At 40.2% G+C, this 24,542-nt stretch overlaps 1 protein-coding gene across 1 annotated transcript; it reads left to right on the top strand.

Moving 5' to 3' along the window:
- The first annotated feature begins 680 nt into the window (after positions 1 to 680).
- Positions 681 to 23,922, top strand: LOC103062956 (parathyroid hormone/parathyroid hormone-related peptide receptor-like). The gene is made up of 13 exons (XM_007434005.2): positions 681 to 758; positions 9,331 to 9,436; positions 10,356 to 10,466; positions 12,137 to 12,261; positions 14,289 to 14,383; positions 17,176 to 17,365; positions 18,083 to 18,236; positions 18,719 to 18,779; positions 20,281 to 20,347; positions 20,764 to 20,858; positions 21,818 to 21,959; positions 22,046 to 22,087; positions 23,488 to 23,922. The coding sequence occupies exons 1-13, from the start codon at positions 681 to 683 to the stop codon at positions 23,878 to 23,880; spliced, it is 1,659 nt and encodes a 552-aa protein (XP_007434067.1). The 3' UTR covers positions 23,881 to 23,922.
- Positions 23,923 to 24,542: the final 620 nt, after the last annotated feature.

The following is a 24,542-nucleotide window of genomic DNA, read 5'->3' as shown; positions in this document are numbered from 1 at the left end:
GAATTCTGGCTGTGGTGTTTGGGAATGATAGGCTTTGTAATCCAATGACCTCTGGAGCTTGGGAAGGCTGAAGCACACCATCCCATTTCATGTATAAACAGGCAGAAACCTCTGCCTCTAATTTCTAAACTAGGAAACCTCACACTGCCATTCATTTTTTCCTGAGTGTGTATGAGAAAGAGACAGAGAGTAGGTAAAGGGTTTTGCTGGACTGGAAAGGGAAAACCAATTCAGCAAAGAACTTGCAAAGCTAAGGAACATCACCCAGGAATCAGCTAGCCAGACCCTGCCCGTCAGCTCTGGAAAGGAGCAAGGAGTGGCTGGCAGGAGAAGTCATAAATACATCCCAATTAAGTGGAGAGCAGAGACTAAGTCACCAAGCAGAGGGAACACTGAACATCATTAAACACCAGCCTCAGCACCATCTACCAGCTAAATGAATGCTGATGTCCCAGAGATTGGGAGACCCGACCGTTTCGAGCTGAAGCTCTTGAAGGAGGCTGCTCAAGAAGCTTAATCAGTGGATGAAGACATGAACTTGGATGCCAATTTTGCTAGATCTGTGGAACTTCAGTTTGGATGTACACGCTGAAAACACTTTCCCTTCCTTCAGGAAAGGATCCAACACTGGACAATAAAAATCTTCTCCCACTTTGGATGGCACCAAGATTCTGAGGAGGATGGAGGAACTGACCCACGTAAGCAGCTTCCTGAGAGTCGCCTTTTGCTTCTCCTTTCTGAATGCGGTCTATGCTTTGGTAAGCCCTTTCTAGTTTCAATCTCTCTCTCTCTTTCTCTCATCTGGCAAGCATTAGGCACAGCAAACTGGGACGTTGAGCATGAAGGGCAGAAGCAGTCCCACGGAAATGGGGTTTGGGAACAAGTCCTTTTATGCTGATCCAACTTTATTTTAGGGTAATGCTCCTATTTATTTCAGGGGAACTTGTATGTTGCTAATGCATTTTACCCGTAATTTCATTCTAGAGCAGCAGCAGGATATTTGAATTAGATGGCTGAAGAGTAAGCCAATAAAGCATGTGAAAAATCCCTCTCTCTTGCTGGGACAAAGTATTTTCTTGCCATGGTTTTGGTGAAATGGACGTTCTTATAGGAAACATGAATACCGTTTTGGGCAGGGGGGTACAGCCAGTGGAGATTTTACTTTCGTAATCATCCTGCCTCGGTTATGAAATGTTTCAGGGAATCTAGCTCAGCTTTCCCCAACTTGGGGTTCTCCAACTATGTGGGACATCAACTCCCATCACCCTAGCTAGTAGGGGTAGTATCTGGGAAAGATGAGAATTGTATGCCCAAGTCAGCTATAAGGTGCCCTTTTGAGGAGCACAAATCAAGACAATGTTGTCTTCCATAAATAACTCTCCTATGTCTCCCTTCACCCTTTCTTCTATCTGTTTTCTTACACCATTAAATCCATTATGGAATATCTTTGCATATGGTGTGATCCCAACTATGGTCATGATCGTTTTAGTCCAGACTGTCTGTGTTGTTTTATTCATTGTTTTTATTGTTTTTTAAAATTTTGTCAGCTACACACAGTGTGCTGGAGTGGGCACCCATAGCAAATTTAAATAAATAAATAATAACCACTATAGTTTATAAATCATAGTTATGGCTTACCATGATGGGTAGGATCAATCCAGCCCATTGTAGTCTGTTCAATAAAGCAGTTAAGCAAACTATTATTTAGTGTGATATAACCATGATGTGTATCTAGCTACTGGCTGTTTTACAATGTGGCTAAGCCATAATGTTCTTTGCATAGTGTGTTGTCTAACACAGGAATTGTGCTTTGTAAACCAAAGTTTAAGCTTCCTGTCCAATAATACAGGAAGATTAACAAACTCTGGCTTAACATATATGAATATAGACATCATCAGGAAACAAGGGACACTGTTTTAAGCAATAGAATTAAACAACTGAACCTATTTTTTTATCCCCCAAACGAGGCTCTAAAAAGTTAATTTGCTATTAATAATTTCTACTGGTGTGGCTTCTATGGTTTTCAAAGTCTGCTACATGTATATTGTGCACATTTGGACAATCCCAGAAATATTGTAAGAGTTGCATTTATCTAGCTGCAGTTTGCTTTACCAGAGAGGTTTTACTATGATTTGAAAAAGACATTTCTGTATTCCCTGAGGCAAAAATATATGGCTAGATATTAGACGAGGATTAAGAAATTCCAAGTTTAAGTCTTTGCTCTGCCATGATGCCCTAAGACTAGATTCATAGATTTTGGGTTTTTTTAGCCATGGTTTGTTCTGTAAACCACATGAAATTCATAGGATATAATCATCCAAAAGAAAAAAAATCACTTTGTTTATTAGAGTCATCATTGGCCACAGTTGTTGAACACTGGTGGCATAGTTTCCTACCATTTTTGAGATACTCAATGAAAATACTCAAAAATTGTAATGTAGGTCCTAATAAAGCCCTAACAATTTTTTTTTTAAAAACCCTCCCAATGCCTCCCTAAAACCAGAAAATCCTAATCTTACCCTCTTTGCATCAAGACCCAACTGACCCCACTCTAGCCATTGGAAATTCTCTATCTCTGTCTGAGTGATGTATGACTCCAATCACCCAACGAATGACTTTGATCCCATCATGTTACCTCATTATAACACACCATACAAGGTTGTTGTGAGGAATCACTCTAGAGGAAGGGGGTAGAACTTGTGGGGAAGTACTCTTTTTTTAAAAAAAATCTATGTGTAAATTCTCCCTTATTATTTGGCATTCTGGATTATTTTGGGATTCTGATGGAAAAAAACTCCATACAAATAGGTCCCAAATAGTTGTGAAGTCTGTCTATATCTATACTGATAGGAGGATCTTCCTGGGATTTCTGTCAAGGTTATTTTCCAAGGTGCATCTAATCCATTTTTAGATTTATAATCTTAGGATTTGTTTTATGTAGGAATCTAAGATGAGCCTGGCTAAATGAACCAATAGCCCATCCAGTCCAGACCACAAACATGGATAGGTTACACTAATGCTGTCTGGGATTCAAGAAATAATAAACAGCCATCAGAACAGCTGGGTGACAGTAAAATTTGATCTGGTTAGTATGTGGACGGGCATCCAGAAAATTCATGAAGGCTAGAATGGGAATATGAAAAGGGCTCCCAGAAGAAGACAATGACAATCTTCATGGGATATAACCTTGGAATTCAGTTAGAGTTGAGCTTGACTAGAAGGCAAGGAGTCTATCATTTACTTGATTTGCAAAATCAAGTAAATAAATATGTATGTATTACAATACCACATTTACATATTGTTGTCAAGAAAACTGTATGGATATGTCCATGAAGTTATCAGAAGTCAAGTTTGATTTGAAAGAAACATTAAGTAGTCACCACTACTAATAACTTTCCTCCATGAATCTGCCCAGTTTATTTATACAGTGGTCTAGATTGGTGGCCATGATTGGTTGATTGGCTACATCTGACTGCAATGAATTCCAATAACTGTGAGACAGAATCCACATGCACCATCCTGAGTTCCCTGGAGAAATAGAATGGTAATAATAAATATATTTTCTATATTGCTATATGTGTGTTCATCCTGCTCTCCTGCTCCCCAGAACAGGATTTGGTACTACATCTCAGTGCCTCCAACCTTACATGTATCAAAATCAAATAAAATCACTTTATTACAGGCATAAGGCCATACAACCTAAAAAAATAAGTGAATATAAATATACATACATGTCAATTTACAAGTAGTAAGTATAAATATATATATAACAAGGAATACGAATGAAATATAGGATATAAAAGTACAGGGATAAAAGTACAGTAACAATATAATAAAATAATATAAAATACAAGTAAGTAAATGAATCAGAATCTTCAACTTCAAGATGAATAGCACGTAAACAGTTGCAAAACTGGGCACCCTGGCTGAATATACTTGGGTTCTTATCAGATGAGAGGAGTGACAAATAGAAGTTATGCTCTCTGCCCAGGAACATCTTCAGGATGTGGTAGATAAGAGTCATCCTAGAGCAATGTTGTCCAAACTTGGCCACTTTAAGATGAGTGGACTTGAACTCACAGAATTCCCCAGCCAGCCATGCTGGCTGGGGAATTCTGGGAGTTGAAGTCCACTCATCTTAAAGTGGCCAAGTTTGGACAACACTGTCCTAGAGTCTCTGTAAAGGACATGATGGAGGAGCATCTGGCTCAGAGCCTATCGAGTCATACCTTACATGTATTACCAAGGCCGCTAGGCTCAGATTTAGCTGAAGTCTGTCAGACAAATGACCCAGCGTGGATACAGAAGTATCTTTACTGTACTGCAAACTACAATGAGGCCATAATGAACTGCTTGTTGCCCTCCATGAGCACAAGGGGTTATTTCTCTTCTTAGATTCACAGCAGTTTAAAGTTGCTTCTTCTTTCCACTTTTTCCATGATGCAATGGACTCTTTGCCTGGCACTTCACTTGTTTGGTTTTTGACATAATTGACATCTCTGCCCTGAGAACTGCTGCCTCCTGGCTTGTCACTCATACACATAGATACTTTAACAATGTTATGAGCCACAACAGCAACTGATCTTGGGATTTCCTAAATGCAAAGCATCTGTTATTTTTAAGTTTCCTGCTGCTTATAAAAATTAAAACACAATCCACATAAATGATATCCACAAAAATGATAAATAGACAAAGAGGTAAGTGCAAGCATTTTATTTATTGATGTATTTGAAATATGTGTTAATCCCACTTTTACAGGCATTAATAGTTCCTGTTTACATTTGTCCCACAAGGAAAAGGGATGGGGAGGGAGGAGGAGAGAACAAACAAAAGCAATACCAGTTGTTAAAGTTTCAGTTCTTACAACAACTATCTAGGGCGATGGGATGGCTGCTGACTAGGGGATTAAAACAGCAAGGTCCTCAGAGCAGTGTTTTTCAAACTTGGCAACTTTAAGATGTGTAGACTTCAACTTCCAGAATTCCCCAGCCAGCATTCTGGGAGTTGAAGTCCACACATCTTAAAGCTGCCGAGTTTGAAAAACACTACTCTAGAGAGGTGATGAAATAATCCTGGTAACCCCCCCTTCCTTGTGGATTTCCTTGGGGGCAGAGGAAGGGGTTACCAGCCAACTCTGTTCTCTGGTAGACTTGAATATAACACAAGTGTTTTCAGTTGCCTCAATTCCCCCTCTCTGTTTGCCCTGTATGTCTCTGGACTGCAGAACCGTCACTTGTTAACTTTAGTACAGAGCTGTTAAAAGCTACACTAGACAAGAGATGCCTTGTTCTCCACTGGCTCGGCTGCTATACATCCTTATGTGATCTGAGACAGAGTGGGGAATGACTGTGTGTTAAGAGGGTGAGAGGTGTAACAAGGCAATGTAGGAACTGCAGACTTTGCAGCAGAAGAATTTCAGAGGCTAGAAGGGAATCTTCGGCATCTCTGATGGAGGCCACCTTGGACATTCTTTCCTCCATCCAACCCTGTGTCATAATTATGGCAACCATAGATTTTTAATATCATCATCATGACTGTTGCTGCATTTTTATTTGATATGTGCTTGTATTGTTGCTGGATGATCATGAAGCAAGGTTCATATGTTGTTCTAAGCCAGCCTTCTCCAAGCTGGCGCCCTCCACAAGTGTTGGGGCTGCAGCTGGCTGGAATTCTGGGAATGGAAGCATTTATTTTGTGTATCTACAGGGCAGTAGGTTGGGGAAGGGTGCACTAAGCTCTGGCTTGCTTTAACCATGATTTGTTGAATAGGCGACAATTAGCTGGGTTCATACATCTTACTTGTAAACCTTGTTTTAAAGGTTGTAATGGGTTTACATAATACACTAAGAAAATTAAGCCAAAATGTAGCTTAGTGGGATATGCAAAGCCAGTGCATTTCAAAAATTTATAACAATTTAAATGTTACCCACAACTAACCCCCCCCCCCAAATCACAATTCTGGAACCCATAAATTTTCTTATATTGCAAGGATGATTTCCAAGATAAGTATGAAACTGTTAATGCCTATCTGCTCTTGATTTTATGACTCACAGTTTGCTCAGCTCCGATCTGAAAAGCTTGCTTTTTATTCCCAGTGCTAAACAGTTGGCAGCATTGTCCCTGATGACATCTCCTCATTAGCAGCTGGGGCTCCATCAGGGCCCTACTGCAGCTCCCCCACCTCCCCTACCCCCCCAGCAGCTACAGCAGAAGTAATGGAAATTTCATTAATGGGAAGTCTTTATCAAGATTTGCAACTGGGCAGATGAGGAACTTAATTGCAGCTGTCGTCACTGTGGCCCACTTGAATGGTCTCTGGTGCTGCCTTGCTTTATCTTATGCAGCTCTTCCATTTCCTGACAATTTTTTGCAGGAAATGAGCCAGTCCTTGACTAACACAATGCGATCTCATAGCCATGCCCTGGACATTGCTTTTCACACATCTGATGCCATCAAAAAGCTTGGCTTCCCTGGACTATCGCTTAAGGCTCATAATTAAGGGAGCATCTTTCAACAGCCATTCTCAGATTGCTTACTTGTTATATTCCTCTCAACTCATCTCTGTCTATCTAACCATCCATCCATCCATCCATCCATCTATCCATCCATCCATCCATCCATCCTCTATACCAATCTCTACCTCTCCCAATCCAGATTCCTCCAGATGTGCTGGAGTTCAGCTTCCCCAAAGCCTCCGCAAGCATGCCTTCTACAAACAAGCAAGAAAAAGAATATATGGAACAATATAGCCATATTGATATCCATAGCAATATACAACTATTTCTATTATTTGCTACAGCCATACAATGCAATCAAAATAATTAGCAGAATACAATAATGACATGCCTCAATGAACAGAACTTTATATATTTGCTTTTAATCTTGTTGCAAACCTCCTAGAGTCTTGGAAGGTGGACAGTATATGAATTAATGTAAACAAATCAACAAATGTGATATAAAAAAGGAAAATAAAGGATGGAGGGGATAAAGCTTGACTCCTGGTGACTTCATACACATCTGTGTAGCTTTATGGGAAGTAAAGACTGAAGTTATTTGCCATTCCCTTCTTCCAGGATATATCTATATACCTTCCCTGTCTAGCATAGAGCCCTAGTATTCCCTGAGGTCCCCCATCCAACTACTAATCAACCCTGACCCTGCTTAATTTCTGAAAGAACAGGAGAAAAATGATAGGTTTGCCCAGCTGAGTTATTGGACAAGACTTCACTCTCTTAGTTCTTTGTCTAACATAGTCTTGTTATGAATTAGGCAGCAGAGACTACAGGGACAATGAAATGTGGTCCTGAACTTTATAGGTGCAGCCATATTAAGCATGTCTGTGAAGAAATGAATGGAAATTTTATGAACTGGCTGAAGTGAGTCTAAGAGTATCTTCTCAGGCAATTCCTAAGTATCCTCTGTGAATAACAAAAAAAACAAAGTCAAGTCTACGCAGGAATTAGATACATGCCAACACTGGGAAAGAGAATGAAGCTGTATAGACTGGCAACAACCAGATCTTGTTCTAGACTGTTGTGAGAAATTGGTGCCACCTGAAATGTGCAAGGAGACATTGTGAAGAGGATAGTAAGGCTCTCATAAAAAGATTTGTCCCAAATGTCATAGTTCCTTATACATAAGAGACAGACCCATGTATAAGGTCTGTAAGTGTACATATCAGACCTCCCAATGAAACCTTATGAAAAAGGGCTCTCAGTTTCTCTCATCTTTATTTCCTTACATTTGGAAGCCAAAGGGATGACAAGGAAACTGATGTTCATGAACCTTCACACATTTCCCTCATTTCTGTTATTGTTGAAAGACATTGGGCAGACATCCCGTCTCCTTAAGTGTCGAGGCCATAAAGATATGGGAGGAAGTGACCCCAATCTGATAGCCTTCAGAACACCCTTTAGCTGCTCTGGCAATACCTCTGCATTCCATGAAACAATAAATATCAGAAGATCAAAGGGAGTGCCCTGAACTTTGACCAGCAACCAATAGTCATCGGGAAGATAAGTTTCCCCCAATAATAAGGAGGATCCCAAATTTATGCCAATTTTAGCCAATCAATTTGTTAATTGCTGTATCTCTGTGTAAGAAACATGTATAAAATCTTCTTTGGGTGTGACTGGAGTTCTTCTCTGCCTTAAAGGGAGACCCCAGCTGACTCTATTGGCCCACTTTCAATAAAACTTTAAAATCTCAACTGGTGTTTTCATGTCTGATCTTCTGCTGGACTGAATCCTAACTGGGGAGAGTCAGAAACTCTCAAATTTTGCTAACACCAACACCAGGTTCCAGAAAATCTGCTACTCAACTCCTGGAACCAGTCAGAAGTTGGAGGGGTTCATGAATGTAGGGTGATTTTCTTGCTAATGATCTAGAATGCAATGACATCTTAAATCAGAAGATATAACAGAGACAGCAGGGATTTTCCATATTTGGGAGCTGCCCAATGAAAGAAAACTCATGGCAGCTGGATGCAGCAGAAGCTACCATTTTTTCTTGCCTATAGAAATATCATCTTGAGGTGGTTCTATCTGTAGTCATGGGACACCTTGTGTACCAACCCATTTTCTCTATCCTGCTTCATCTTCACTTTGGACTAGGTATCCAAAGAGTGATGATGAATGAATGAATGAATGAATGAATGAATGAATGAATGAATGAATGAATGAATACTGATTACTATTAAGGATTGAGCTTTGTTCATGCTCCTTATCTGACTCACTTATGCCTCTATTTACGTATCTGCCTGTGACAATAAAGTACTATTATATTATACTTGGTGTTGATCTGATAACTGAGGTGGCACAATATCCTCAGAAGATCTTGCAGAGCAGACACGATCACCCTATTTTGTTTTGGAAACAAAATAAGTTTTTTTTTAATTTTTATTTTTTATTATTGAAAGGGGTGAAAAAAAACACAGAGGAAGTGCTTTAACAAAAAAGTGAAAGAAATATAACAAAAAAATGTTGATATGTCATTATAACAATAAGCAGTTACAATTCTATATATACTTATCTAATGCAAATATTATTCTAGTATGCATATATTTCCAATACATTTATATGACTGTCATGTTTTTAATTTTTTTTTAACCTACTGTATTTTGTATAAATGAGTCCCATATTTTATTGTACTTGTCCATACAAAGTCTACATCTATAGGAAACAAAATCAGTTAAATAAAGTTGTGTATCTCTTTCCCAGGACTAGTCTGGTGGAATGATATTTCATGAACCCAGTTTTGGGAAAGAAGGAGCAGACGTGGCTGGATGGACAGGGCCTCAGCATCTCATCTCTCCCTCCTTATATTTGGCAGGTGGACACTGATGACGTTTTAACCAAAGAAGAACAGATTTATTTGCTGAATGAAGCAAAATCAGCATGTCATAATCAGATAAATGCCCAGAAGGAGCAAATCCAAGGTACTCAGTTTTTGTCTTATATTGCTATAGAAAAATGGGCTATATGTTCAAATAGAAATGCAAGATTTGCTGTCATTATGGGAAAACTGTGGATGCGTGCCAGTTGTTCTTGGCCTGCTCCAAATCCTATTCAGACCGTTATACCTCAGGGAATATTTAATTCCCTCAGGCCATAATTTCCCTCAGGCCATAATTTACCTCAGACCATTTTACCTCAGTTGTAGGGAAAAAAATGGAAGAGGGGGTGTTATGTACGCCAGCCTGAGTTCCTGAAAAAAAGCAGGATAAAAATCTAATAAATACCTGGGTAGCTGTTGATAGGTAGATGTTAGCAACATAATGCTTATAAGTACCAGGTCATCTGTCACCACCTCAAAGAGAGTTTGCAAACTCCCCAAATTACATTAAAATTGCAACACTAATTTTAAAAAAAACAACATTCTGCAGGATTGCTGGGATACTTATGAGATTTTTGTGCCAGAACACCAAATTTCACAACAAACATCAACATTCTCAAAAGGCATTTTCCAAGATCTTGGGGTGAGATCACTGAAATTTCCCAAGATTTAGTGTTTTGCATGAGATTTGAGGTGTTTTGAGTTTTTTGGGCACCCAAGATGTCACAAGATTATGTGGTGGCACATGGTAATCTGAAAAAGTTGCTAACCATTGCTTGATGAGCAATTTCAAGGCCTCCTGTTTATTGTCCCATGTTAGAATTTGGATTAATATCCTTTAAATCAAGAACTATAATATAGGCCAGATGCCCAACTTAAGCACAGCACTAAAATAAGAGGCACATTGGCTGTTGTTTGCATCATTTTTAAATCTTTCGCCCCTCCATTCATGATTGTTTCTCTCTTTCCTATACCTCTTCCCCCTGACTTGTGAAATAATGACATTGTCATTTCCTTGTTAGATGGTCACTGTTTACCTGAGTGGGATGGAATCATTTGCTGGCCGGAAAGTCTCCCAGATACAAAAGTGGTGGTTCTTTGCCCAGACTACATTTATGACTTCAATCATCATGGTAGGTTTATTATCTCAGCCTCCCCCAAAAGCCTAAGATGTTTTAGCTGTTTGGGGACAGCTGAGATTTTAATTGCATCTTCGAATTTAGCATCCAGATTTTTAAAAAGCAAGGGGATCTGACACTGAAATTATAGAAGGCAGGACATAAGGTGTTGAATATTTTCCTGTTATGGTCCTAAAAAAAATGGTGTCCTCTGAGAGTGTTTTTGAACAATTATTTAGATGGGACACCATTGTTTGTAACAAAAAAAGACCTTCAAAGCAGTTTGCAATAAATTATATCATAAATCTGGCTAGAAGTCAAATACAGCTAGTCTATTTTTTAGATGCGAAGAATGTGATGGTATGGATAAGGAATTGGACTAGGGCTGAGGAAACCCAACTTCAAGTCCACCTTGATGGAAGTTCACTGAATGGTTTGGGGCCATCATATTTTGTCAGCTTCAGCCTTACCTCATATGGTTGTTGCTGTGGAGAAAACTCAGATGAAGAAATACAGTAGATGCTATTATGAGATTCTGGAAGAAAGACAGTATATAAAGCTAATAAATTATCCTGGTTGCTTTCAGGTGCCGGAAGAAATTTGATCTACCCAGGGGAGTCCAGAGGAGGTAGCATGCAAGACCGTGTGACCAGAGCCCTGCCCCTTTTTATATCTGTTGCATGACACACATAAAAAGGGATGGGCTTCATTCATGTGGTTGTATGCACCATCTTTACATATACTGTACATCCCTATGGCTGTCCCTGGGTCTACATCAGTCCCCAAATGATATAGCCTTTCAGATATGTCAGACTTCAATTCCCATCATCCCCCAGCTACCGTAAGTCAAACATATCTATAGGGCATCTGGCTGGAGGAAGGACAGCATTCTTCATGTTGAGCATGCATTTTCAGCATTCTTTTCTACTGGGGAGGAAAAATGGTATCAAGCCTCTCAAAAGCAGATTAGCCAAGATGTTGTGTTGTTCACGGAGAAGAGCAAAATGGCGTTCTTCCTTTCCCTACAAGAAGCCAAGTCAACTGGAAATTGAACTGTGCCTCCATGCTGGAGATAGGATAGCCTTCCCCACTGTTGCTTGACCTGGAGTTAGAAACATTTGGTTTATTGTTCTTTCATATATTCTGCAACCCAGCTAAGGAGCAGCACCTCTCTGACCTTGGCTAATGTCAACACGCTAAGCAGTGTTGGACCTGTCTAGGAGTTGAATGAGAGATCGCCAGGAAATCGAAGGGCTGAAGACTAGATTGCTGAGATAAAGAAACCTTTTGGGAGAAAGCAATGGCAAAGCATTTCCATTTTGTTACCAAGTGAGCTACACCAGTGTATCCATGGAGTCATGAAGAATTAACATTTACCTTTTTATATATTCTGGAGCCAGTGGCCTTTGTAAAAATGGGCTATTGGCAAGCCTTGCTAGCATCTTCTGCTTTGACTGCTTTGATTGGTCTTTTGTGGGGGTGTCTGTAGAGTATGGTACAAAAAGTCAAGATGGTGGTCCTGACAGTGCAATAAAAGCTCCACTTGTTTTTTATGTGTGTTGTGACACACATAAAGGACAGAGGAGATTTGATCACAGCATGATAGCCGCCATCTTGACTTTTGGTACTGTACCTGTGGACACCCCTGTTTTTTCATGTCTCTGTCCATCTGTCCTTTATTTCAGGTCGTGCCTACAGACACTGCGATGATGCTGGAAACTGGCAATTGGTCCCTAATATGAACAAGACCTGGGCCAATTACACAGAATGTGTCCTCTTCTTTGCCCCAGAACGGCAGAATCAAGAAAAGGTGAAAGTTTGCAATTATCTCGAGGGAGAGCAGGAATTATGGAGGCAGGGGATGATGGAGGTTTGTGGGACCAGGAGCACCCCTTCATCCTTTTGGCCAGCCAAGATAAATCCAAGCAATTATTCAAGAAGGGAGGGGACCTTGGTGGTGATCACACATTAAATTATAAACTATGGTTTACCAGCCTTGATGGTCAGATTCACGCAGTCTATTAAACCATATATGATGACTTAACAGCAGTGTGCCCAACCTTTATATACTGATGGGCACATTAGGAATTTTGGGGCTATGTTATGAACACTCTCATGGAACAGCTTCTTATGTTCAGATTATTTTTTCAGTCAGTTTTTTGGGCCAATGGGCTCAACTTGATAGAGAATGATGCTGCACTCTCTATCATTTTTTTATGTTTTAACAAGGCATTCTACTCCTTGAAAGCAATCTTGGAAATAAAGATTATGCTTGAGGCGGGTGCATTGCCTCATGGCATGTTGGCTTTCCATTTTAGTTTTTCAAATGAAAAATCAATATTATTTATAAATAAATAAATAAATAAATAAATAAATAAATAAATAAATAAATTATCAGGTCAGGCATGGAGTTTGGTTGGCATCAAGATTGGTGTTGCCAGGCAGACTGGGGCCCATAGGTGCTATGTTAGGGATCTGGAACTTAGTACCCAGTGTAAATCTTACCCCACTCAGTTAGGCAGGTCACAGATCACTTAAAGAAGGACTACACATTTTTGTCACACTGAGATCACACTTGCTCTCTGAGAGACATGGGAGGGATGCCCTTTAAACAGTGTTTCAGGCAAGGATAAAGAATGTGGGGGCCCTAAAATTTAATATTAAATTTTATAATATTAAACTGGACCCTCCAATATGGCATCAAGAAGGGCAACGTGCCTATGGACTTCCTTGCATGGTGCCTGCCAGATTCCTTGCCAACCTGACTTTTTGCAATATAAAGCATTTACATTACTGTAGAATAATATATATGTTAAAAGAATAATAGTAAGTCAATGATCAATTGAATCCCAAGAATTCTTGTCCTGCATGGTTATGCCTGGTTGGACATTTGGGAGTAGCATCTTCCAAAGAACAAGTTGAAGACAGCTACTTTATCCTTGTTAGGGCTGGGAACCAGATTTTTATATCTAAAAATAAATAGAAATTAAAAACCCACATTCCTTTAAGAGCTAAGTTCTTTTTTTTTTTTTAATCCAGGCAGAAATCTGTGCAAACAATCTTAACAATTCTGCAACAAATCCAGCCAAATTCTGTTAATAGAAATCTCAAGCCCAGCTAGTATTTTCTACAGTTGCCTCTTCTTCTCTAGAAGGGAAGCTAATAAGTCAAGAGGCACTTCTGATAAAGTCATAAATTGTATATGTTCGCATGGTAACCCTTTTCTGAAGAGGCAAGTTTCCCCCATTATTACTGATTGCTGATCTATAATAACTTGTAAAAACTACTTTTGCTAGGAATCCCCTCTACATTGTGGCTTCCTTTTTATTTTGTACAGAACTGAGAAAAACTGTTTTGTTTAACGCTCATTTGTTTCAGAAAAAGGCCTTTTTACTTGATCTGTTGCCCAGCTGGGCTGCAGCATCTAGTCCACTTTGCTGGCTCCTGAAAAGTTAAGCACAATGAGATCCGGTTAGTATTTGGGTGAAAAATCATGAGGAACTTCCTTGGTAGATAGACTGAAAAGTTAAAACACACACACAAACACACACACACACACACACACACACACACAAAGGAGGAGTTGGCAATAGTAACAAACCGCTTCCATATTGTTGCCACAATACCTGTGTGAATGCATTGCTAGGGACACCATAGGTTGAGCTTGACTTTGAGGAGACTTTACCCTTGACTTGATTTTTGGATTTTCAATATATTTATTCCATTTTGCTGTTTCTGCTCAGATGAAATAGGTGGGACTTTTTTTCTGATATCAAATTAGCATGGTGACCTGAAAGAGGTTTAATTATGCAGATGTGTTTCTTTTTTCTTCGTTAGGAGGTGTTTGACCGTTTACACATCATCTACACGGTTGGCTACTCCATCTCCCTGGCCTCCCTTGTGGTTGCTATGTGTATCCTTTGCTTCTTCAAGTAAGGAGGAGAAACCTATTCTATATTCCAATCCATTGCTTTATTCTCTTACCCATCAACACAGTTTCATGTCAAAAGGAGAGGGCTCATTAGAAATCACAATTTCTTTTTAACTGCTTTTTTATTTTATACATATACATATAATAGCCAAGTGATCAAAATATATGTGTACTCATCAACTTGGTGTGTGTGTAAGAACAGCATGCCTGTCCTTACTTTCATTATTGTGTGTGTGGGTGTATACACACACACACACAATAATGAAAGTAAGAACAGGCATGCAATACATGTATAAAGGCATTTGTGTAACTGGGTTTACCATTGCCTTCTCCCATACAGAATGTAGTGATACTTTTGCCATTGTCACTAAAGTGATCATCTGCCTCCAGCTTCTTCCTATATTGCTGTTGCCCAGTATACGTGCCTGCTTGCTTTAGCTGGGCAGCTGGAGTGACCTTCACGCCTTGGGTGACCCTGCTGAGAATATATACTTTTGGCATACACTTGTGACATTTTTCACTCATCCTTCCCAGGAACACTCCCCCCCCCCCATCACAATGAGGCAGCACAGCAGGACTTGGCCAGGGGGGTGGGATAACTAGACTGTGGCTCTGAAAAATGTGAGGGGAGAGCTAAGTCTTAAAGCCTGCAAGAGGGAAATACAGCTTTTCAGATCTTGCTGAATTATACATCCTAGCAGCTTCCTTCCCAGCCAGCATAGCCAATGTGAGATGCTAAGAACTATCGTTCACCAGAATTTGGAGGTCAGTTGTTCTACAGCAGTGTTCTCAACCTCGGCAGATTTAAGATGTGTGGACTTCAACTCCCAGAATTCCCTAGTCAGTTATGCCCACATCTTAAACCTGCTAAGGCTGAGAAACACTGTTCTACAGAGTCTCCGTCCTTGACTTGAAAAGGAAGTTGAGTGCAGAGAAATTTTCATAAACAAAGCACAGGGGGAAAAATTATTGTGTTAATATTGTGTATTTTTGTCTCTAAGTCTGAACTTTGCTTATCCTACAGAGAAACACAGATTGTTATGAAGTGCAATATAGTATTTGTGAGTAGAGTGTAATGAGCAGACAAAAGGAACCAGCGCTGTGTGTACCTGCATATGTGAATGACTCTATTGCAGCCATGTTCACTGATCAGAAATGCCCCTCTTCCCCTTCCAACTCTTCTCTCTTTGATCAAGTTCAGCTTCAGCAAAGGCTGCTGGTCCCCAGTTAGTGACCAAATCCTTTATTTTTTTAAAAAATAGAGTTCCATACAGCAAATGTTCCTGCTTATCCTTACCCTGTATCAATCCATCATCAATAAAGCACAATACTCCTTCTAAGCTTTCTACAGTCTGCTGTATTACTATTTGATATGTTTCTAGAGCTGAAGAAGTACCAAAAATAATCGTTTACATTACCTGAATTCCTGTCATCTAGCTGAATTTGCATCTAGGACTGTAAACAATTGTGCTCCCACTAAATTAGTTGTAATTTCTTCTATCCACCCTTACATTGATTCAAGACTCTGTTGAATCTTCTGTTTTATCTCTAATTTCAGGAAGCAATCCATTGATTTCCTTTATTTCTTTTTCGTTCTTAGCGGGCCTATCTCCCTTTGCTTTTAGTCACTCAGTCAACACAATCCTTTTATCAGCGACTTCCACTGATTTACGGAACTACAACACGGCTTTCTCTTACTGATTGTTGTAGTGATAGACCAACCCAAGATGATAGTGGGTCTTGGGCATGGATTTGTAAATACTGTACTTCTGCTGAAGAACCAAGTAGGAACAGAACTCTAGAAGTTCTTGCATGTTGTTTTCAGATTTGATGCTAACTTCTCCTAGTTTTAGATGAATCTGAGCAGTGTGGACTCATGCTTCTTTAGTGTCCTGCTTTTTATATATTACTTTTGCAATGCTAGCATATCCCTAGCCAGTTCATCTTGTTCACTCTTTCCTTCAGCCATAATTTTCTTTATTCTCTTCAGTTGATACTGGGGCAGAAGCAAATGCTACTGTATGTCTTATAGACTGTATAAAACCTATATAACCTGTATAAAATGTTCTCAAGTAAGAACATTACAAACATCAAATGTAAGGTTAGTGACATAGGACAAAGATTGCAGGATATAGTAAAATGTGAAGTTAATTGTACATATCAGGATACTAATCTGATGTTAAAGTTCCAAGTTGTAGATTTTGAGGCAAAGGCTGTTTTAGGATTAAAAGCAGTACGGTAACCTGTGTTCCCAAGAAAACTCATATAGCACTGAGAGTAAAAGTTGAGCAAGAACTAAAGAGAATGGAACAGATACCTATTGAATGGATTCACTCCTTGATTCAGAGAGGACCAGCAGCTTTCATTGAAGCTGAACTTGAGCAAAGAGAGAAGAATTGGAAGGGGAAAGGGCACTTATTATAAGTGAACCTGGCTGAAATAGAGCAAGTGAGAGAGTCCCACCCCTCCTAGCTGGCTCATTTTATCTACTCATTATACTCTACTCACAAGTAACACATTACAACTCATAAGTGATGTAGTCTAAAACACATCCTTAGTGAAAGCTTGATCCTGTGATATAGAACCCCCAATACTGTTGAATGGCTATGACCTGCCAGTCCCTTCTGGGCATTGAAGCGAAGGAATCCTGGGTCTTTTTCAGTTAAACTAGACTACTGTAGAAAGTAAAGTGGGGAGGGATGTCACATCACATATGTTACCTTGGAAGAAGGGCTAGATTAAAAATGTAATTAATGAGTAAAATAAAGCCTACCTGTGTGTTGTGTGTTAAAGGCGACTTCATTGCAGTCGGAACTATATCCATCTCCACCTTTTTGCCTCCTTCATCTGCCGAGCTGGGAGCATCTTTGTGAAAGATATAGTGTTATACTCTACCTCCCGACCAGAAGGGCTGGTGAAAGGACAAGATCATGATTGGGATGCCGAAGAGCTGACCCTTACTTTGGGACCCAGAACCCAGTTGGTAAATTCCTGGGACCAGGGGTGATTCCTTTCCCCAGTGACCTAGCATTGCATCAAGCCAATTTGTTTTGATCCTGTTTGTTGAATAAACCATAGCGGTTGGATCAAACAGTATGTTCAGCAGCATCCTTGAAGCCCTCAGCCTTGCTTTATTTTCAAAGAATGGCTCTTGGTCACTAATAGTTAGGTTACTCTTCTCACGATAAAGCATAGAAGGCAACTCCTTATAGCTTCCATTATTCATAAAAGGAGAAAGACAACAAAATCCTTAAGGCAATGTTCCCAAGGTTGCACAGTGAGTCCTGCAAGTGTGTAGCTATTTCTCCTGAAGTCTTGGGTACTAATGGGCATTAGATTCAGAGCCATACAATTAATAAGGTGTACAAATTGTGACTACTCATATTTGCCAGAACATTTTAATAGAAATTCTGCATTCAGCACGGCAGTATCAAATGCTTAAAGTAAACCAGAGAAAGACATTAGATGGCTTGCATGAGCTTCTTGTCAACTGCCTGATGCTGAAGACAAAATGGTGGTGGAGTTGGGTTTGATCCAGTAAGACACATTTATATGTATTAGAGTTTAATAACGTGCACTGTATCTATAGGAGCATGCAGGATTACAAGAAGCTGAAGTATTAGAACCAGAAAGCAGCCTCAAACTCTTAGCTGTGCCAATTTAGCTAAAGGGCACGTGGTGTGTTTCTCCATTCTTCCAGGCAGGTTGCAAAGTAGCAGTGACTGTCTTCCTCTATTTCCTGGCTACCAACCACTATTGGATCTTGGTGGAAGGCCTCTATCTCCACAGCTTAATCTTCATGGCTTTCCTGTCCAACAAAAGCTACTTGTGGGCCCTCACCCTCATTGGATGGGGTAAGAACAGTCCAGTTCACATGTTTTCTCCTCTGCTGTTAGACTTAGCTTGCACAGCTCTACAAACTGGTTTAGCAGCTTAATGTAGAGACACTGAAGGATGTGAGTTTACTCCACTGGACTTAAAAGGCTTCTAAACTCTTGTAACCTCAGTGGCAACAGCAGGGGAGATCAAAAAGTCAAAATGGCATCCATGATTGTGCAATTAAAAGCCTTACATGTGTCGCATGTAAAAAGGGGTGAGGCTTTGATCACAAGGTCATCATCACCATCTTCTTTTTTGATCCCCCTGAGGATGCCCCTGGTTACTATGTGCTCTTGATCTCCCCACTTTTTACTATTTCTCCACCTTACACCCCATCATAGAGGCTGAGGGGATAGGCATAATGTTGCTCTGTTTTTTCCCCCCTGGTGTCCTGTTAAGTTATCACTGGAAACCCAGATCTCTTTCTTCTTGCTTTTCTTTTTCTTCTTCCTTTGAGGGGCACCTGCTGTCTTTGTATCCATCTGGGCCAGCGTAAGAGCATCTCTGGCAGATACACAGTACGTAGCTTCTACTTTGCTTAACCTTACTCTGAAAGATTGGAAGCAAGTCTGCACTGCACCACCCTCACCACAGGGGGAGGGAGGAAGGGAGTAGAGACGAAATCTCCAAACTCTCGAGATACTCGAGAGTGCCAATGCATCCCAGACACTTCCCTTAGAACCCAAAGGTTCTCTGCCACTCCCAATTTTTTACACACAGATAGACATGTGTAGATAGATGACATTTATAATTGACATCAATATTGGAAAGCAATGTACCATCCTCCAGGATCATTTTTTTTAATCCCTGAAGAAGCCCATAAGCTTTCTTAGAAGGTAAACCCAATGGGTAGTCCAGTGCTTTGTTTGGAAGTGAGTCCACCTGGCCAGAAAAAGGAAAAAGAGAAACAGGGATATGAGATAGTTGGGAGAGGGTGGCAGGTCATATCCTGGTAAAATTGGTGCTATGCAACTGATAGCAGCCATTGTGTATAAGAACCCAAAACAGGATTTCTAAATGCCAAAAATGCCCACCAGCTCTGAGTACTTGGGTTCCCCAAGGGAATGAATTCAATGGAACTCCAGGAATTCTTGTCCTGCATGGTTACCTCTGGTTATACATTGATGAGTAGCATCTTCCAAACATGTGGAGGATGGCAAATTTAGGCTCATTAAGACTGGGGACTAGATTTTAATGTCTAAAGATAAAATAGAAATAAAAATGCACCATTCTTTAAAAGGCATGTTCTCTAAAAGGCAAAACTTGTACCAACAGTATCTTAAATGTCTTTTTGATCTACAATATATTGACCCTGCTGGGCTAGGCTTAATAGGGCATCAGTTCATGGGTTATTGGGTCATATTGGCTAGGAATATGGGAGTTGTGATCACACACCAGATTAGAGAAGACTGCCCAGATATTAAACTTACCACAGTTGAGCTGCAAAAACCTTCACAACCAAAGAAATATAGAAAAATGAAAATGCTTTGATGCCTCTTTCAGATTTTTGCAGCCCAGATATAGTAGCCCTATGAGATCTAAGGACAAAGAATCTGTTCTAAAACTCCAGAATTCTCTGATATGAATCTTCCATGGAATCAGATACATTTATACATTCATATATAGATAGTCTTCATTTAGTGACCACAATTGGGACCAGCAACTCAGTCATTAAGCAAAATGATCACTAAGTGAAACAATCTTACTTCAGCTTTCCTTTGCTTTACAGACCTGAGAAGGTTGTAAATGTGACAATTGATAGCAAAGTTACTTTTTCATCACTGTCATAACTCTGAACGGTTGTTAAAGGAGATAGTTGTTAAGCGAGGCCTACCTGTATTAAGAGCCTGGAACAATTAAAACATTCCAAAAGCCAGAAATCCAAAACTGACCCAGTAATGTGACCAATATGCTGCATCACAAAACATCAAATAGTTTGTTCCCAAAGTTGTGTTTCAAAAGTCGAGGGATACCATATGGCTAGACCCTTTACGGCTGAATGCAACCTCTCTTTGTCAGATGCTGGGACCTCAGTGCTGGAAACATGAAATGGATCTACCAGGTCCCAATCTTAGCAGCGATCATGGTAAGAAGGGCAAAGAGTGGCTGGGAATTTGGTAATAGAGGTTTCCTGTGGCTATATTACTAATCAGCTTTGTAGTGGCTTAAAATTAGTTTTAAAATATCAGATAGCATATTTGGTAAGTATCCCTTACTCTTAAGTTTTAGAGTTGCCCATTGGATCTGTACTGTTTACTAAGAATTAGGCCTTTCTGGAACATGCCCCTATATTGAGTTCGTTTAGTCTTGATGCTCGCTCTTTGGATTATAGAATGATGTTGTGTTTTTTAAGATGTAGACTTGTTTATCTGTTAATTGTTTGAAGTGAGAGATAAACAGCCATCAGAATAGACTGTTATACAGTATACAGAGGAAAAAAGCAACTGCCTAATTCCACCAGTATATAGAATGTCTGGCTCAGTCTCTCTCTGTTGCTGGCAGGTGAACTTTTTTCTCTTCCTCAACATCGTGAGAGTCCTTGCATCCAAATTATGGGAAACAAACACAGGGAAATTAGATCCACGACAACAGTACAGGTATGTTTTTGGGCATAGCTGAACCAGGCTTTCTCTTTTAGCTCTACCATAAACAATTGTTTCATTTTTTTTAAACAGAAGTGAAATGGAAATTCTCCCTCCTTGTTAACATCCCTGAATATAGTCATCACCTCCATTTTTAATTGTATTTTCATCACCATAGGTTGCTTAACAGTAAAGAGACGAATCTTTCAGACCCCACCTTGTGTGAAGTCATGGTGGTTTATCTTGAATAGGCAGTTACTTGATCTCACCAATCCTTGCAACAACTTTCTTTTAAAAAAGAAACCCCTAGAATACCAAGAACTATTAAACAGACTCCAATTTATACTGACTAGAATTGGATCTAGGGCAGGGTTGGGTTATCTATGGACTGGATACAGCCTTCCTGCTTCTCATTTGTAGCCCCCAGAGCTATCCAGAGCAGGCAGGACTGATTTTGGTTTTTTTTGGTGGGAAGGTTTTAAAGTGGCAAAAAATTCACCTCTTAATAAAACACAAACATCAGGCTGAATTATCCCAGGGGGAAGTTTAAAGCACCCATTTGTCCCCTTAATGCTTCTCCAGCAAGAGTGCAAATTCCAGGCTGACCCACTCTGGTAACCCTGTATAAGTCAACAGGTCCTGCTCTCCTGCTGCAGGGCAGGAAGACATAGTGCAGTTTTGGCTTACTACTGTAATTGTTTCTTCAAGCTCCCAGTCCTTTTTAAGAGTCATCCTTTCACTGGACTTATTCCCCAGCAGGGTTTCTGCTTTGTTTAGTTCAACAAAGGAAAAGCTTTTCATCTTCTAGAGCAGTGTTTCTCAACCTTGGCAACTTTTAAGATGTGTGGACTTCAACTCCCAACTTCCGGGAGTTGACGTCCATACATCTTAAAGTTGCCAAGGTTGAGAAACACTTTTCTAGAGAACCAGGAAGTGGTATGATAGCATGAAAATACTCCTCCCCTCCCTTTCAGAAAACTACTGAAGTCAACGCTAGTCCTGATGCCCCTCTTTGGTGTCCATTATGTGGTGTTCATGGCTACGCCTTACACAGCTGTCTCCAGCACACTTTGGCAAATACAGATGCATTATGAGATGCTCTTCAATTCTTTACAGGTAAGTCTTTATGCTTATGGAGTCTTGTTTTTGAACCACTTTGTTCCAACCATTTCTCATTTATGGTTGTCTCTGTCTCTGGGCAGGGGTTCTTCGTGGCTCTTATTTACTGCTTTTGCAATGGTGAGGTAAGAACATGGATTTAGAGGCTGTATCTACCCAGGCACAAGCATGAGCATGTATAAAATGGGTTCTTCTCTACAGGGTTTGCATGGGTTTTTGAGTGCAGCCACCAATTTATTAACCCCCACCTCCTTTATCTGGCTTATATTTCTCTCCCAGAAAAATGATACTACTTTGCATGAAATATTTAAATTTCCAAAATGGAGAGCTTTCCCAAAAGCCATGCTCTTTGGCCCGGCATCCTCTTTTCTCATTGGCTGATTTATTTCACAAAATTTGTATTCCATCCCATTCATAGATCCTGGGCAGCTCACAATCCTAAAAATGTAAAGGATTAGAGCCTTCATAAAAACAACAATTTCAGCATAAGCATGAAACTAACCATGGAACAATAAGAAAACAACCTACTCTCCAAAGGCTGGGCAGAAGAGGATGGTTTAACTTCTTTTCTAAAGCATAACAGAAATGGGACCATTCTGACTGCGGGGGGCACGGGGGAGACTATGCCATAAAGCCACTGAAAAGGTCTGCCTCTGGACCCCTAATCTCCTCACACATTGGGAGGGGTGTGAATCTGATATCTCATTCTGATCCAATAGATGACCTCTCCCAACAGTTTTATTTATGTTAAACAACATGGAGAACAACACAGTATATGAGCCCTGCGGCATCCCACACAAGAATGGTCAAAGATTTGACTTCTCACCTCCACTCCCCACTATTGATTAGGCCTGCCCAGTCATGAAGGAGTGGAACCAATGTAACGCAGTGCCTCCAGTCTTCACAGGCAGTCCAGAAACTTCAGTTATTTGGTTTGTGGAGTTACTCAGTGATTAGAACAGTGTTTCTCAACCTTGGCAGCTTGCTGGCTGGGGAATTCTGGGAGTTGAAGTCCACCCATCTGAAAGCTGCCAAGGTTGAGAAATGCTGGATAAGAATGTCACATTGTGCTAAGCCAGGGTGTTTGCTGTTGGGTTTTGGCTTAGCATTATGTATGAACCAGGCCACAATAAATCATAGTTGATCAAGCCACATTTAGCATGTGTGAACTTAGCCAAAAATGGTGGTTGCATATACTAAGCCTACTCAAGTCATGCTCATTTTTTAAAAATACACACTAATCTTCAGTTTTGACCTTTTTAAAGGACAAATCTAAACATAACTTGGGGTAACATTCCATCCTCATAGTTTTTCTTGTTATCTGATTTGAAATTTAGGGCTCACTTTCTAATTGGAAAAATATGCACAAACTGGAGTTTTTAGAAAAAGTGAAGGATGGGGAGAGGAGTGGGCACCTGAGCATTTATATGGGCCAATGCTGCCTCTACCACATATTCAGAGTTGAGAACAGACACGTTGACCTTAGCCAAGCTGCATTCCTTTGATGATCTGTCTCTGTCCCTAGGTCCAGGCTGAAATCAAAAAAGCTTGGTTCCGGAGAAATTTGCTACTGGATATAAAGCAGAAGACCCGTGTCACCAGCACAGGAGGGAGCTGTTATTATGGTGGTCTAGTATCCCACGCCGCTACCAATAGCATCAGTCTAAGTATGGCCAGCTGGGGTACAGCCTCTGCAACAGCCATAGCCATGCCTTTGGGTGCCAAAAATTGGCTATTGCAGCTGGCCAGCAGTGGCCCTGCACTGGAATACTTCCCTGCTTCCTCCACTCTAGATAACTGCTTGAGTCAAGAGATGATGCAGAAAGCCCCTGAGGAGATAATCAAGGCTTTGGTGGACTCTCCAGGGCTAGAAGAAAACCACCCCAGCTTGAAAAAAGATCTTGACACCATGCTATAAAGATTAAAAGCATGTCTGTAGGACCATACTCTTGGAGCAAGTTAGCAAGTGAATTGCTAGATTGAATCCTGAGCCACTCATCATTGTAGTGACTAGGATTAGCTAGTCTATCCATCTCAGTATGAAGAGATGATTAGCCATTTCTGACTGGTGTTGTGTACATATAATCTTGATCCTGGATCTAGAGGACTGCTCAGGGAGATAGGTAAAGGCTAGCAAAATTGCATCTATAAAGCGCTTGCCATTTATTTTCAGATTCTAATTGGCAAGACAGATCTGCTTTCTTGCCCTACATTCGCCATTTCAGCCTCAGCAACAATAAATAGTAGAAGTATGCTTATGTGTGTTCCACCAACGGCACAGGATTTCTTCCCCTCGCTCATGATGTTATGTAGTATTTGTATTGTTCATTTTAGGGCTCCAAGATTAAATAGGCAAAATTGCCAGCTAGTGCTTTAGCGGATTATAAGTAGGGGGTGCAAACTCAACCAATATGCACTGAGAGAGAAGTGAACTTGTTCTTGATGTTCATTTTTATTCTTGCGTAGTATTATTGTGAGAAATAAATGTGGATTTTTCAAAATCATATTGTGTGGAAGCTTGCCCCATTTTTCTCCAAATCATTCTTCTTAATGTGACAGTAACCATTCTTGGAGAGAACT

This window comes from Python bivittatus, unplaced genomic scaffold (genome assembly GCF_059951505.1).
Source record: "Python bivittatus isolate LINGU-HERP-01145 unplaced genomic scaffold, Pbiv_v1 ctg000410_np1212, whole genome shotgun sequence".
Classification (NCBI taxonomy): Eukaryota; Metazoa; Chordata; class Lepidosauria; order Squamata; family Pythonidae; genus Python; species Python bivittatus.
The sequence above is the reverse complement of the archived record's forward strand: the minus strand, read 5'-3'. Positions and strand labels throughout refer to the sequence as shown.